At 35.3% G+C, this 16,985-nt stretch overlaps 3 protein-coding genes across 3 annotated transcripts; 1 reads left to right on the plus strand and 2 right to left on the minus strand.

Moving 5' to 3' along the window:
* Positions 1 to 7,191: 7,191 nt before the first annotated feature.
* On the minus strand, positions 7,192 to 8,957 carry LOC118059413 (uncharacterized). The gene is made up of 2 exons (XM_035072271.2): positions 8,670 to 8,957; positions 7,192 to 7,858 (listed from the first exon to the last, which is right to left on the minus strand). The coding sequence occupies exons 1-2, from the start codon at positions 8,867 to 8,869 to the stop codon at positions 7,369 to 7,371; spliced, it is 690 nt and encodes a 229-aa protein (XP_034928162.1). The 5' UTR covers positions 8,870 to 8,957; the 3' UTR covers positions 7,192 to 7,368.
* Positions 8,958 to 11,202: 2,245 nt separating this feature from the next.
* Positions 11,203 to 11,763, plus strand: LOC118059414 (pathogenesis-related protein PRB1-3). The gene has a single exon (XM_035072272.2). The coding sequence runs from the start codon at positions 11,203 to 11,205 to the stop codon at positions 11,761 to 11,763; it is 561 nt and encodes a 186-aa protein (XP_034928163.1).
* A 1,700-nt stretch (positions 11,764 to 13,463) lies between these two features.
* On the minus strand, positions 13,464 to 15,345 carry LOC118059416 (F-box protein AFR). Its single transcript, XM_035072273.2, has one exon. It carries the CDS (start codon positions 14,754 to 14,756, stop codon positions 13,656 to 13,658), a length of 1,101 nt encoding a protein of 366 aa, XP_034928164.1. The 5' UTR covers positions 14,757 to 15,345; the 3' UTR covers positions 13,464 to 13,655.
* Between the last annotated feature and the right edge of the window lie 1,640 nt (positions 15,346 to 16,985).

A 16,985-nucleotide genomic window follows, 5' to 3' on the forward strand; every position in this document is an offset into this window, starting at 1 on the left:
ATAAAATCAAATCCACTATATGCAAGAACAATGAAGTTTTCGAGCGGTTACCACTGGAAAACACCATCGTTAAACGGAACCTGACACGGTAAAGCAGATCCTTGACGAGGAATTGTATTCTGAGAAAGTATATAGTTGATGCAACTTGGACATGGCCAAATATTCAAGAACACAATGAGAAAATCTTCTACAACACACCAGTGAACCTAGGAATTAACAAATAAAATCAAACCCACTATATGCAAGAACAATGAAGTTTTCGAGCGGTTATCACCGGAAAACACCATCGTTAAACAGATCCTAACACAGAGAAGCAGATCCTCAAGAGGGATTGTATTCTAAGAAAGTATATAGTTGATGCAACTTGGACATGGCCAAATATTCAAGAACACAATGAGAAAATCTTCTACAACACACCAGTGAACCTAGGAATTAACAAATAAAATCAAACCCACTATATGCAAGAACAATGAAGTTTTCGAGCGGTTATCACCGGAAAACACCATCGTTAAACGGATCCTAACACAGAGAAGCAGATCCTCAAGAGGGATTGTATTCTGAGAAAGTATATAGTTGATGCAACTTGGACATGGCCAAATATTCAAGAACACAATGAGAAAATCTTCTATAATACACCAGTGAACCTAGGAATTAACAAATAAAATCAAACCCACTATATGCAAGAACAATGAGGTTTTTCGAGCGGTTACCACCGGAAAACACCATCGTTAAACGGATCCTAACACAGAGAAGTAGATCCTCAAGAGGGATTGTATTATGAGAAACTATATAGTTGATGCAACTTGGACATAGCCAAATATTCAAGAATACAATAAGACAATCATTTGCAACAAACCAGTGAACCTAGGAATTGACAAATAAAATCAAACCTGCTATATAAATTGTTTCCCCTACATCTGCCCCACAAACCCACAATGACAATGCTGTCAACTAAGTGACCCTGACCTTGCTGACAGCAAGGTTGGCATTGCAAATTAAACCATGCAAATGAAAACAAAACGAATAAGTTTTAGATTAAGCAATGTGCTTAAATATTCAAGAAATTGAACTAGAGAAAAACAAGGAACATGGATTGTGGGGCATACAATTTACCTGTAACAGTTCTGAAATTAAAACCAGAAAGTTAGTTCCCAAATGAATTCTGCCAAGTAGCTTCCAAAGCTGGAATGATAGGAGCAACATCAGTGCCACTAGCTAGGAATCCAAGTCTGGTGAAGTCATTTGCCATCTCAGAACAGTCCTCGTTCACAGCATGTACAGCAGCATCGATCAATATCTGCTTAATTCGCTGAAATATTGAGCACAAATTATCAGGAAAGGTAACAAAATGAAGGCACACTGTGCAGATCAAATTAACCATATTACAGTTTTGCATTCTATCTACTAGACTAATCTGTATAAATATGCTTTGTGAGGCATCCCCTTCCCAGCCAATTCAATAGAATATATCTTGAGATAAAAAAGATGAAGATAACTGAGATAAAGAAGACATATCCCTTGTTCTTTCTATTTTGAAAAAATAAAAATTTATTACAAAATTATTTCTCAAACATATTTATCTCTGTACATTATTTCTTTCACCGTTAAAAAAATCAGTACACATATAAAACGTAATCTGTCAGAAACAAGTATTTCTGGGGCAAATTCTATCGATTTGGTTGGCATGGACATGGATATCACTCAGCTGACAGGCCGGCAGACGACATAGACCAAGATACCTTCTTGTCTATCTCTAAGAGCATGCAACAAGACTGTTATGCAAAGCAGAAGAGTGTTTTGAAAGATAAGAAGCAAGGTGTAATCAAGCTCCTCCAGAAGCTTCTCACCAAATCCATCTACCATCAACTCAGAAGCATCCCAATTTCTGTAAACTAATTCCATTTTGGAATGAGACAAGAGTTCTGAAGAGAAAGAGATCCCGATAGATAATTATAGGCTCTATTTCAGGTCTTTGCACCAGAAAATAAACGACTTTATATCATTGTTTGCAATAAATACACAAGTGAAATGTGCTAGTAGATGAACCACACACAACCTTAATCGCAGCATCCTCCCCAGCTGCCCTCAAGGTAGCTCGGTAAACTTATCCCAAACTCGCAGCTGCTATTGTCTGAGACCAGATTTTACTGAATACAGCTTCAAGTGATTGCCTCAACTCCTCTTCTATAACATTGAAAGCAACCTATCAAAACATTTACGCCGCGTTCAATGTCAAGTTGTCCATGGCGCTTCTCATGCTGCTGCTGCTTGATTTGCTGCTTTGTTAGTTGTTTACGTTGCTGTTTGTCGATGATACGGGGGCGTTAGTAGTGGTGTCGACGACAGTGGAAGAAGAAGCAGCAGCACGAAGCGGAGATGATCGGGAGTTGCTTACTTGGAGTGAGAATGGAGAGCAGGAGATGGGATTTTGAGTTGAAAGAGAAGGTAGATTTTGAGATAGATTTTTCGGAAACCTAAAATTGGTCCCTAGTATGTTATTTTCATTCCAAAACAAAAATATTTCATCAATAATGTGATACTAATTAATTAAACGAAACTATCATCTATCCATGTTTATCAAGTTTTTTGTCAAGTATATGCCCTTCTAACATTGCCTTTCCTTAATATGAAAATTAAATGAGACAAATTAATGGACATTGATACGGGGATCGATCCAATTCGAGAAGTGTTTGAAATATCAAGGGTTAAAATCATAACATATTTTGTCTAAGAGGAAATTAGGAGATATGAAATATTAGAAGCTAATTTTAGCCAATAAATTAGAGTGAAACGTAAGTAGATTTTTTCAGAGATGCAGTTTAAAGTATTTTTTATCTTAGAAATGCATTGAAATTGCAGGTATTGATCTTAGAGCAGATGAAGTATGCACTATAATTGCAGGTATTGTGTTTGCTGTTGGCTGACTCTGCGACTTTGTTTCAACTGGAGCTGCACGGTAGCACTTCAACTCAGCCTCAGATGGTAGAATCATCAATGAACACTCCTCTGTGGAGTGGATCAAATGGACATCAGACATCCACGTCAAACCTCGTATGGGTCTGCTTCAAGTAAAATTTTATTCAAAGTCCTTATTGCTATATGCGTTTGTCATAACATTATAGTTTCTTTTCCCCACATGTCCAAGCAATTTAATGTTGACGGACCTAAGGATTTTGATCAAGTGGTCCTTGACTGTCTGCAACAGTCTTCAAGCACGTGAGTTGAACAACTAAAATCTTTACTCCATGCAGCTTCTTTCTCCTCGAAATTTCATGTTGTCTATTGTTGCCTTAACTTTAATTTCTTAGGAAGCAGCATTGAGTAGAACTGCTACCCTAGTACTTTGTGATTGAGTTAATTTCATGTTGTCAATCAATGCCTTCTCACTGGCTACCTTCTGGTTAGCCCTTTCAATATATCGACTTATTCCAAAAAAATCAATGCCTTCTCACTGAACTTCGACAGTTTGTTTTTGATTTAACATAGCAAGTTGTGTACGGTTTTCGCTCTCTGTTACCCCAACTGTAGACTATCCATGTTTTGCAAACACTATTCTGTCCGCTATTAAATTTTAATCTGCTACTTTTATCGAACTTGAGTTTAATTAATAGTCTAGTGATTTTCTTTTCATCTTGTCCAGCCATTCTTAACCAATTTGTTGGTGATATCTTTATGAATTTTGAGAACTGGTTCTTTACCGCAGTGGACAGGAAAAGGGGATGCAGATGGATGAACTTTGCCAACAGCTGAAACTTACCATGTAGAAGATCAAGTAATCTCTCTATATCTCGTCTTCCTCACCCTACAGTATCAAGTAAAGCAATTCCTTTTCTTGACTTTTTTTTGTGTCCTCCAGGGAATCTATTAGATCACTTGAAGATGAAGGTCTGATATAGTCTACAATTGATGAGTTTCACTACCAAGCAAACTGATGAAGTTCATGGTATTGGGATGCCACCCAGGCTAGAATTAGTTTGGCAGCTCATTTTGTGATGAATGCTGTTGCTGATTCTTCTCTGTTCCTTCTGTCTGAATCTCAACAACATCAAAGTGCAAGAACCTTAATGTGTGTTGCTAAATTATACATAGAATCTCGTGACATGTTGATGTGTTGTTAACAAAATTCCAAATGATATGTTATTGTTTTTCTTTAATCAGTGTCATCTTAGCCGGGGACAAGGAAAAGGGATGAACATTCCCAGCTGAAACTTCTCGTGGAGACGATAGCATAATTCCTTCATTTATATGCACTCCATTGTCTATTCCGAGAAGTCTATTAGATCAATTGAAGACAAATACTGACAGTTCTGTATTGATGAACCTCAGAATAATGCAGCATGTTGATGTCTATGGATGTGCAGAAACGTCACCTGGGCCATAAAGGCTCACGCAACTCATTGTATGATGGCTATGGTGTGTCAAAGAATCATCTTAACTAATAACTTAAACTGTTAGGCGAGATTTCAGAATATAATTTATATTATTCTCTAATATATTTTTTTTAAATGAAAATCCTTTGGAAAGGTATTTAATTTTTATTAAATAAATAAGGAATGATGAGATTTAAACTCGTGATCGCTTAGTCATCAAAGTTTTGATATCATGTCAAAGAATCATCTCAATCAATAACTTAAACTATTAAATGATATTTCAAGATATAATTTATATTATTCTCTAACATAGTGTTCATGAATTTCACTAGACTATCATGAATTTCACTAGACTAGAATAGTTTATAAGACTCATCGTATGATGAATGTAGTTGCCAGTTATTTTCCTTTTCTTGTAGTCTCACCAGAAATTTCTTCAGATATTTGTTTCTCTCTAATTTTAGACGTAGTTTAGTCTGAATAATTTATAATCCAGATTATGTTTCATTTCTGCCTGGGGAGAGAAAGAACAAGGTGAAAGCACTGGGGGCCGGCATTTGAGGCTTGCCATGGACTGTAAATCTGGTTAATATTTCCCTGAATAAAACTGCAATATTTTACTTCAACATGCAATATAAATTGTAATGATAAAACAAACAAACAAACAATACAAACACTTGAATTTTATATCATTGAAAAAAATTTCAATTCAAGTTTTCCCAACAAATGGAAGCTAGAAATAACCTTATTATCACAATTTTATTTTTTTTTAATTTATTGACATTCAGTGATCACATTCTATTCTATTCTATTCTATTCAATAATCCCTTCCAAAACTATTCCCTCTATAGTACCTCAGCTGCAAAGAAACCTGCCTTTCCATCAACAGCTGCCGTCGAAAATTAGTAATAAAAATCTCAGCCCTCTTGTCAACATCGTCATCTGATGATGACCCATGACTTCTTGCCCTTTCAAGAGCTCGAACCGGCTTGCTTTGATGATCCGATTGAACATCTTCAATTACCCCATGTAAGCCAATTCGATCATTAAAGCTCAACCTTCTCATCGTTCCAGAGGAAGAAGAAGAAGAAGCATTCCAAAGAATTGATGAAGCCAATCTCCATTTTCTGTAGTTAAGTAGAAAGTTTATTTTCTTGACAGCCCTCTTCAAAGGGCCTAGAACTGACCACTTCTGCTTCCCCATTTTGAGTTCTGTTTTCTTGCTGCTGAGAATTCGAGAGGTGAGAGAACATTTATAGGAGGGAGAAGAAGATTGTGAAGTAAGATTCTCTGTTCTTACAAGGAAGCGTGGACGTCAGATATTATCAAGGCTTTTGTTTAAGGTGTACAGATGTCGATTTGATGACTTGGGTGACAGTGCGCTTAGATTTTGATAAATCACAGATGTACTATTTGCGCCGTTTGACCTGGTCATGTTCTTTTTCTCATTGGATTGTCATTTTGGACTGTGGCAGTGCTGTTAAGATGGGCTGCAACCGCGTGCCTAACGGTCAGTTACTTTTCGTTGATAGCATCTGTTATCTTATTCTTGCTGACTAAGTTATGTGTTAAGAGTTTATATTAGTCCTTTTACTTTTAATTTTATACTAATTTATCCCATCTATTTTTATTTGTACTACTATCAACCCTCTACTTTCAGGATATTTTTTTGTTTAGATTTTATCCTATCAGAAGCTCGGGTTATTCTTAAAGCAACAAATTGCATTTCACTATATCAATATCAGATAACATTTTCACTGTAACATATCGTATATGTGTTGTGATATAATAGGATGTAATTTGATTTAAGAATAACCTGAATTTTAGATAAATAAGGACTAAAAGAACGATTTTGAAAGTAAGGGATCGATATTAGTACAATGAAGATATAAAAAAAAAATCAGAGTTTATTTGTTTTTGTGTTTTAAAAATATTTTTTAAAAAAAATTAAATATTTTTTTATTTGTTTCAAATTAATTATTTTATATTTCTAAATCGTTTTAATATTCTGATATCAAAAATAAATTTTTAAAAAAAATTATTTCAATGCAATTCTAAATAAAATAAAAAACACTTTAAAAAACAGTTACTACTACAATACTAAACAGACTCTAAAAAAATTTAAAAATCAATGAGTTTTAGTAAACTTGAAAAGTCTTGTTTATTTTTGCATTTTAAAAATTTTAATTATTTTTATTTTTATTTGCTTTAAATTAAATTTTTTTATGTTGATATCAAAAAAATAATTTTTTTAAAATTATTTAAATATATTTTTAAATAAAAAACCTATCAAAATTCTAAACAAGCTAGAAATAACATGTAAAGTGCTGGAGCATCTTACTATAAAGTCTAGCTCAGTTTAAACCTTTAAAAGGAAAGGTTACCCAGTACATTAGTAGTGTAATGATTTCTCTATATAGAATATAGGAGACCTGTTCAAGGAGAGGAAGCTGACCTTTTTGGGTCGCAAGCTAAAAGGAAATACGAAGGAAAAAACAGAACTAATACATTGAAGAGAATGAGAAGCATGTTCAATTATACTTCCATCATCATCACCTAACAGAATTTGATAGTATAACATAAGAGTAGTTGACTGCAAACATCCTTCCTCTTGTTTGCTGTAGGAAATGGAAAGAAATTTGACATGGTCTCAGGGACTTTCCCAATTTCACACACAAATTGTCCCCCTCCTTCAAGCCCTCCAATCTAGAGCTTTGACTGCCTGTTAAAACCTTAATCATGTTCATAACCTTCAACTAGATGACAGCTCTCGACCAGATTACAGGACCTCATTGGCCATTGTAGACAGGAAAATGAAATGTTTATTTGATGCCAAGTTGTGTATATAACCAAATAAATTGCAGAGAAATTTCTTCTGTTATCAGACTAAAGCATACAAAAGTTTTTTGGCCTTTAGGCCAGCAACCAATTGAGTCTAACAATATAACATAATAAAGGAACAAAAGTAGCTAACAAAAAATGTGAACAGCAACCCAGATTAATAATAACTAGATCCCCGACTGTTGAAAATATCATGTGAATTTCCTCCCCAACTGTTAGGGTTCAGATCTTCCTGTTGTTCTTCAATCTGCTTCTGTTTGTCCAGATCTTCTTTCTGTTGTTCTTCAATCTGCTTCCGTTTGTCTGACCAACCATATATCTGCCTTCTTAATTGCTTGCGAGCCTCCCGCTGCTCTAGCCTCATATCTTTGAAGTCCTGATCCAACTCGGCTTCAGCTTCAGGTGTAAAGAAAACCACCTCCATGTTCCCAAGCTCTTCATATAGCTTCTCAATCTTGGCTTTCCACAAGATGCCCATTTCTGTGTCCATTTTGTGATAAGGAGTCTTGAGCAGGTACTCATCAATCCCTCCTGCCTTGTCTATGCAACGGATAGCATGAGTTGTGACTTTGACTCGAACATGGCGGTCTAGGATGTAACTAAACAGTCTCTTATCCTGAACATTTGGCTTCCAACTTCTCCTACTCCTATAATCACCAACACACAAGCACTTCAACAGAATAAATCACTCTTCCTTCCCAATATATAGCACATAATACACATTCATTACACCAAAAACAGGAAAGCTACAAGTCTTTCATGCAGCAGAAAAAATAAAAAGGTACAACAATCAAACAGGCACAATCCTCATCAGACACATTCACACTAATCAGACGACATAAAAACATTACTCACAACTGAGCAAGTTCTGACCAGTATCAAATTACCCAAAAGACTACTTCTTTGGGAACAGAAGCTCCTCACTGAATCTAAAAAATATACAAAGTCGGCACATTCAAAAATCAATAACGAATCAAGATAAACGAAATCAACACCTTAATGGTAAAACACTCCTTACCTACAAGTAAACTACTTAAAACTATTCAATCACAGAAGTTCTTCCCCTTCTCTGGCAATGATACATTAACATTTCCAATCAACATCTGAGTCGCCATATTAGCTTCTTGACTCATAAATGCAGCAATTTAGCTTCCATCATCAACAATTACACATCAACAACCAGATTATTTCTACAAATCTAAATTTACCACAACAGCAACAAAATCCACAGTTCAAAAACTATCAGTCTAAAATCAATGCCCATTTTCCAAAACAAACTCACACCTTTTTCCTCGTTACACACAGAACAACACACTACCAACAACCCCACAACATTCCTCAGCCCAAAGCATCATATCAACAACAAAAACAAGCATCGAACCAAATATCAGTCAAAACCCAGAAGAAATCAGAAACCCATTAGCCATTAGAAGAGATTGAGAGTGAAGAGGAGCTTACTTGTTACCTCCATCTTCACTAATTTGATTACCGAACTGGATATGACGACCAGCAAAAAGGCCACGTTTGGCTCGATTCATGACAACTTTGCTATTAGGAATTGCTTTTTTGAGAGCTTGTTTAACGCCAGGAGCCAAGTTCTTCTCTCCTCCTATTTTTGACATTATTTTCTTCATCATTTCCTTCCCTCTAAAAGCCATTATCAAACTCGATTGAGGGTTTTTCGAAAATCAGAGGGTTTTTGGATTGAGAAATGGATGGCAGAAAAGCGAAAACGACTTGCAGTGTGCTAGAGACCCGTTAGATGACCCTACCCATTTGACTGGTTGTGGGCCTGGGCTTGTGATTTTCTTAGGGAAGGTTAATTGTACTTGATTAGTTAAAATTAATTTAAGGTTTCATTTGTTTTTTTTTTTTCCCAAATAATTTTAATGAAAATTCTTTCCAAAGTCAGAATTTTAAAGAGTTTCATCAGTTGAATAGCATGCTGCACCGATGGGAAAATATTTTGGTAAAATTAGTATGCTTATTTCCTTTATTGTATTTTTTAATAATGTATTTTTTATTACTATCTGTTAAGGCTGCAATTATTTGCAAGAAAATAGATTTATTTGGAAAAATAATTATGAAAAAAAATCATGGAAATAATTTTGTTATAAATTTATTTTCTGTAATAAACTGTTATTTGTATAACATTTTTTATTATTTGATTGATATTTTTTTAGTGTTTACACGAGTTTAACCTGATTTTTTTTTTATTTAAATTAAATTGACGGAACACTAAAGATTTACATATCTAATCATCAACTGTTCAAATTTTATTTGGATTTATTAGTTGAGCTTGAGTTAGTGTTTAATATTCTATTTAATGTGTTATAAACATAATTGTGTTTGTTATAGTTAGATTTAAGATAAAATCTATGTTATTTTTTAAAATATTAGAAAGATTATGGTGATTGGATAAAAGTTTGAGACTTTTGCTTTTTTCAATCTCCAATCTTCCTGTCTTTCTAACTCCTTTTTTTCTCTTCTCTAACTCATTTTCTTCTTATTCTTAACTTTATTTATCTTTAATTTTTTGTGCCACGTCACAAAACCCAACTCGAAACAAATTCCTCCGAATTTTTCAGTTTAACTCGCTGAGTTGGGGCGGATATGATAATTATGATATGATTTTAGAAAGTGAAGCTGTGGTGGTAGCAGCAGTGTGAAATAATATTCAAACTGTGGAAATGGTGGATAGAAAAGGGATACAGAAGAATAATTTGTCATTAAAAATCCGACACCTCTTCAACAAAGAGGATGAGAAGCTACCAGGCTGCACCGGAAGTTGATATCACCAGCACAAACATGTTTGGAACCTTAACTAGGATGGCCATTTACCAAAAGAAAGAAAGAAAGAACAACAGTGACCAGACAAGAGACCATATTTCAAGTTTGAGTTATGTTCTTGCCATCTTAAGAACAGGGATAAAGGACCATTGACATATACCTGCTGCAGCATCACAGTGAAGATCATCGTTTTTGTGACAGATGAAAGGATGTCTGCTGTTACCTGAAAGCCCTCAAATTTGATTGGTTCAACATGCTTCAGGATGCTGTAAATTCTGATTTTTGTGAAACTTGTGAAAGTCATTGTATAGAGTAAATAGACAAGTCTGTTGGAGTAGTATATAAGAACTTTTAATTGAGTATAATATTAATTATATTTTAAAATCTCACTTAATAACTTATCCGTTTAAATTGAGAGGGCTGTTTGAGACTATTCCACGACTCTATTCTGGGTTAACTGTGACTAGGCTAGGCTGTACCATGTCGCTGGGAATCTATGGTTGTTTCAGTCCTGGCTGCGATTCTTAATTGCCAAGTTGGGATTCATAATTTCACATGGACTCATGTGATTTGGTCATAGGATATAGAATTCATAAATCGTCATTCCAACAAAGAGCAGAAGTTGAATAGATAATCATTTGGGCACTAATTCTTATCGCATTCAATTTCAGAAAACAAGTTCCTGTTTATTATGCAGTTGCTGACTCAACACCGCGAATCGAGATATTTAATGAGCTAATCCTTCTCCCTGTTGACGATGGAGCTGACGATGATGGAATGGTTTTGCAAGATGACCTGACATGAAATTTTATGGAATAAAAACCACTTCAGGATTTAGTATGATTAACCTGTCACAGGCACAATCTAAAGCTTATTCTCCATGAGTCTATCTTGATTCTGAAAATGGCAAATAAAACAAGAACACTTGAGGTTGGTCAATGATTGGAGGCAGTTTTGTTAGTTAAAGATCAACTGTAGAGACCATATGCTTCACATTGTCTAACGTGTTTTCCACCTCAAATCTCCTTCAAATCAGCCTGCGCACATGAAATGATTCTTTTTCAACATGGAAATTGCAACTTGTTTGTGCACAAAATCACACACTCTCTCTCTCACACACACACATATATATACAGATGTCATACATCAGCTACAAATCACCAATAGAATTTCCTCACACTCAACCTCTAAACTCTACCAAATGGAAGTTAGAGCCTTGTTTTCATGTAGGGCATTAGGAACCTTCCTCCTCTTCTTCTGTTCTTTCCCTTTGCTCTCTGTGTCAGACTCAACTCATGAAAACTCCCCTAAACTTCTTTCAAGACGTTTATTAACCACAACGCCTCGTAACATAGTGAAACAATATTTAGTACCCCACAACCTTGAGAGAGCAAAGCTAGGACTCCCTCCTCTTAGATGGAGCAAGAAGCTTGCAAATTTTGCTTCATCCTGGGCTCATCGGCGACGAGAAGATTGTGCGTTGATTCATTCGAATAGCGATTACGGCGAGAATTTGTTTTGGGGCAGTGGCAAGGACTGGAAACCTGGGGATGCTGTTGCTACTTGGGCTGAAGAGAAAGGTGACTACACCTACAAGACAAATAGATGTGCTCACAACAAGGATTGCCTCCATTACACCCAGATAGTTTGGAGGCAAAGCTTGAAGGTTGGTTGTGCAAGAGTTGCTTGCAGAAGTGGAGATACATTCATCACATGTAACTACGATCCTCATGGCAATGTCATAGGCCAAAAGCCCTTCTGAATCAGATAAGTTTGGACATAATTTCCTCTGTCAGAAGGCAAGCATTTCACTTCATCAGAACTGAAGCATTCTGTTCAGCAGCTAGTTAATTAAAGGGGAACCCTGAGTTTTGTCCCTAATCTTTAAGACAGTCGTCAATTTAGTCCCAAAAGGAGTTTATAAATTAGGTCCCTAATGTTTTTTGGGTCCTATTTTTCCTTGTGTGATTGTATTTTTCATTTAATGTACATATTTTATGAAATAAAATTATACCATTTTGAATAAATGTAAATGAAACATGCAGACAGGCATGGACACAAGAACCTAGTTAAACAACATTTGAATAACTAGGGATCCAATTGAGAAGAATATCTTTCTTTGTGATAAAATTAAGAATTCGGCAATACTTTAGGGGTTAATTCGAGTTTTTTCTTTTATTAAAACAGTCTAACAACCATGCATATGCTTGTGATTACCAACAGACAGCTCGTTGGAAGTCAAAATCACCAGTATTAATTAATAAAATATTATTGGTTTATCAGGGGCCGTTTTCATAATTCATAAAATACAAGTAGCATTGTGAGACATGGTTAATTCTTTTGACCCTTTCTGCTTAAAATGTCTCGAAAATTTTATTAATTAATCGAGATATTATTTTAACTTAAATTGCGACCAGATAAAAATATTATTTAAAGATTAAATTGTAGTTATTTTTAATATAGTCTTTGTTATTCTATTTTCTCAACGAAGCAGCCCAATAACTCAATAAATTATGACTATCCATTTATAAGGTGCAATTACTCAATACATAAATGAAATTATGCTTCTATTTCACGTAAAGGTGGAATTCACACATGCTTTTCATGAGTAGTTTAAGATGTCATCAAGCAATATTTGAGTATATATTTATGTGTGGATGGTAATGGTGACTCACGGACCATATTCTTACCAAGTTATTTCTTGTATTGTACCCATATTCCATATCATTATCCGAGTAATATTTATTATTTAATATAAAATAATATACATATTGAATTAAAACATACAGGATAAGTTTAAATAGATAGAGTCTTAGAATAATTGAAAAGCTTTCTAGTTCTCTCAATCTCTCATTCTCTGGGTCTCAAGTTTATGCAGGGAGTGCTCAAGTGGCATGAGTTACCATTCTTCATCATAAAAACTTGAATAGTTGAGTGACCATTGTTTTTTTAAAAAAAAAAAATTATTTGTTTTGCTATATTATTTGGAAGAGAAATAAAGGCCGGTAAAGCTATCCTCATGGCTGAACCCCTTTGTCTTTTTTTATTATTATTTATATAGAAGAACCTTCATTTATCGATTTTTTCTAGTTTTGAGCCTTAAATATCCATATCAAACCAAATTAAAAATATTGTTTGATTTCAGTTTTAAATCTAAGAAAAATAGAAATTCAAGTTGGTTATTTTTTCAAGTAAAATTCAAATCGAATAAAAAATGCTCACCATTAACATCCATGCCAAAGGAAAGATAAAACCATTATGTTTGAGAATCCAGTTAAAACTATATTTTTCATTTCAAAATACTCAAAAAGACTAATATACTGTTTGGAATCCAGTTAAATCTATATTTGCTAGAAATTTAATATTTTTATATTTTTAAATCGTTATGATATGATGTTTTTTATATGGTTAAAAATAGCAATTTCAAAACACCTCAAGAAATGTATGCAATCAATGATCAAATACAGGGGAACATGCCTAAATTTTATATTAGCGAGAAGAAACAACTCCCAAAAAGCACTACCAAACTACTAGTATAGTGGCATATAAAATTGCCTAACAAAACAAAACTTAACCACATGAACAAGAGATCTCCACCTTGGCCATACAATAATAGATCACTAGCTAACAATTAAATCCTAATAATCAAAGATTTTAGGCATAAAGCACCTGACAATTCGAAGGAGCAAAGTCATGAAAAGCTCTTGGGGCGACCAAGACTTGCCATTTCACACAAAACTCTCCTTTGTCTGCCTCGTACACACTTCCTACTGCCACGTTCAGCCCACAGGACACCACATACACTTTCCCTTCCACTCCGTTCACGGCGAAGGGCCTCTGCATTGCCTCTCTGGGGAACCTGTCCCCGCCCACGTACTGCCACGTGTCGAGATCAGGGACGTACACCTTCATCGGGCAGTCACCGTGCTCTGATATCACAAACAACCTATCGCCGAGCACCACGCTCAGTCCCGTCCACCCCTCCCTCATCCCATTACTCATCTCTTGCCACGTGTCCTTGTCGGCGTCGTAGATCCCTGCTCTTGGTGAGAACATGAAGGGCCACGTCCACCCTTCCGTCACGTACATTCTGTTGCCTACCACAGCTGAATCGTACCTAGCTAGCCCCATGCGCATTTTAGCAGCTGGGCCCCACTTCCCATTCTCTGAGTTGTAACACTCAACGGCTGTGATTGAGTCGCTTATCCCGGACGCACTACCACCAACGGCTATGATCTTGCCCTTAACATTCCCGGTGGCGAAGAACGATCGCGGGGTCAACATCGGGGACCCTATGGACCATTGATTCGTAGATGAACGGTAGATAAAGGTGCTGTCCATTGAAGTCTCTGTATCCGACCGCATCCCACCCAAAACCAATAGTTTCCCTTGACGTGGCAATGAGGTGCATGCAAACGCTGGTGGGCAAACAGTCTTCGGGCAAGGCATGGGGGGTAGGACAAACCAACGGCCAGATCGAGGGTCCAAAGCCTGCCACTGGATCCTGGCCGTTGATTTATGAAATGCCAGCACGAAGACATGCGGCAAGGAGAGGGACAGAGATTTCTTGGAGACAAGAAAAGCAGGGTCTGTTATTGCCCTGTTCCATGATGAAGAGACTGAACGTACCAAAGCTTGGTAAGGATATGGAAGGTAGAGAAGACATAACTCTGCTACCTCATCGGGCAACCCTGGAATCAGAGGCTCAACGTGTTTCTCTTCGGTTTTTTCTTGATTTTCACTCAAATCTGCCATTTCTTGGCACCGGAACGGAATGGGGTGCCACCAAATTTATAGCATAGGAGAGATTGAAGAAGAAGGGATGGGAAAAGGGGAGGTGGTGTATGATGACAAGGTAAGATGGGTACTTTACAGGGCAAGATAGTTGGCTTGTCAAAAAAGTGAATAATTCTTGAGTAGTTTAATGTTATTTTTAGGACGGTGTTTTTGTTTTTCTAGAAACCGGAATAAGGGGAAGGAATTTGTAGTAACTTACAAAACAGAAGCTATCCAGTGACGTACCATAATTCCTGCAAATCATGAAATCACTTTACCATAAAACCTGAAGAAATCCCAAGAATTCACTGAAATCATGTGGCGGTGATGTAATTGGAAGCCTTCCCGGTGGGGGGAGGAAGTCTAATTCTTTTGATAATCTTGCTGCTGTGGCTAAGCATGGCTAGATAGCTTTCTAGCTAGCGAGGTTAGGGAGATGGGAAATTTGGACAGGAGAAGGTTTTTGTGGGATTAATGGTTTGGTTTCCTCTGGCCAACTATGAGATGCAACCACCGAGAGTGGGGTTGGTTTTTTTTTTTTAGCTTTAATAATTAGTGTGGGTGGCCCAGCTCTCATGGCGCTGTTTTGGATGAGATCTCATTTATTTGCTTGATATGATATGTGACTACCCACTTGGATTTCTCTATCTTTATTTTGAGAAAATCTCAAATTTTGTCCCTAATATATTATCATTTCTCAAGTTTCAGCCCAAAACAAGTTATTTCATCGATTGGGTCACTGATGTTTCAAACATTTCTTGTCTGGATTCCTATTCCCGATAAATTTTATGGTATTCAAGTTATAGCCGATGTCAACAAATATTAATTAATACCTTAAACATTAATTTATAAAATAGCACTAATTACAGTTTGAATATTATAAAAAGTTTTCTTAGCCCTTGTTTTTTATAATTATTTATGTAACAGAATGACTTTTTTCTTGAAGAAAATTGGAGAAAAGGGAAGAAAAATATATACTAGTATTAGTATGGATAAGCATGGTAGGACTCAATTAAAAAAATAATAATAATTTAAGACGATAGAGACCTAACCACTAAACTTTTGGTCTTGGAACAAAATTGAGGATCGGGTAAAAGGTTACGTGATAATTTGAGGTTTCCTCTTCCCTCTCTCTTTCATGTATAGACATTCTAATCGGTAGTAGGTGACAAGGAAAGTACTCCAAAAAGATTTATGTAATCAATAAGTAATTACTAAACTAATCTTGTTTCATGTATCAAGTAAATTTATTTGAGATTAATCTAATTTTGAATATAAAATTTGATAGAAAATTTTAATTATTTTTTAACAATAAAAAATTATTATTTAATTAACTTAAATATCAATCCAGATTAAATCTTGAGCGCAACATTTGTTCCCTGTATTACAATAATATTTTTTTAATAATATTCTCTATAATCACAACCACAATTATTTATATTATTCTTTAACACATCCCCTCAAGTAAAAGTCTTTTGGGTTTGAAACTTGCATAGACCCATATTATCTTGTGCTTAATTTTTATCAAATAAATAAGGATGTTGAGATTCGAACTCGTGACCGCTTGATTATCAAGGCTCTGATACCATATCAGAGAACCATCTCAATTCAATAACTTAAGCTGTTAGGTGAGGTTTTAAGAAATAATTTATATTATTATCTAACAATAACAAAGAATGATTTTATTTTTTTTACCAGTTTTTGTTTGAACTAAATGTTTTGTTTGGACTGAAAAAAAAAAACACACTAAATCTCAAGCGCATCCTTTCTCTGTATTACATTAAATTTTTCTTAATAATATTCTCTACACGTTGCCTTCAACCCTTTGAAGTTTTTTTTTTTTTTTTTTCACTAAAAAAATCTTACTCTAAGTAGTATGAAAATTCTCATTGTGCCCTGTTCCAAAGGCAGCAGACGTTTTTTCTCTCCACCTTCTATGAAGTTAATTTGTTCCCATTTTAAGTGTGAAGAGAATTTGGTTTGATACAATTTCATAGATTTTTCTTGAAGTTTTTAACGAACAATTATTATGCAAGGTACCTGCTTTTTTGTCATAAAAGAGGCCACCCACCGGTCCTTTTCCTCCTTTTTCCCTCAACGTTTGGTTTGAATTATAATCAACGAACGAGGGCATTGGATTCTATTCTATTAGAATAATTGAAACAATATTGGGTGTGATTTTATTTTATTTTATTTTTCTGGCTGAAA

This window comes from Populus alba, chromosome 18, assembly GCF_005239225.2.
Source record: "Populus alba chromosome 18, ASM523922v2, whole genome shotgun sequence".
Taxonomy (NCBI): Eukaryota; Viridiplantae; Streptophyta; class Magnoliopsida; order Malpighiales; family Salicaceae; genus Populus; species Populus alba.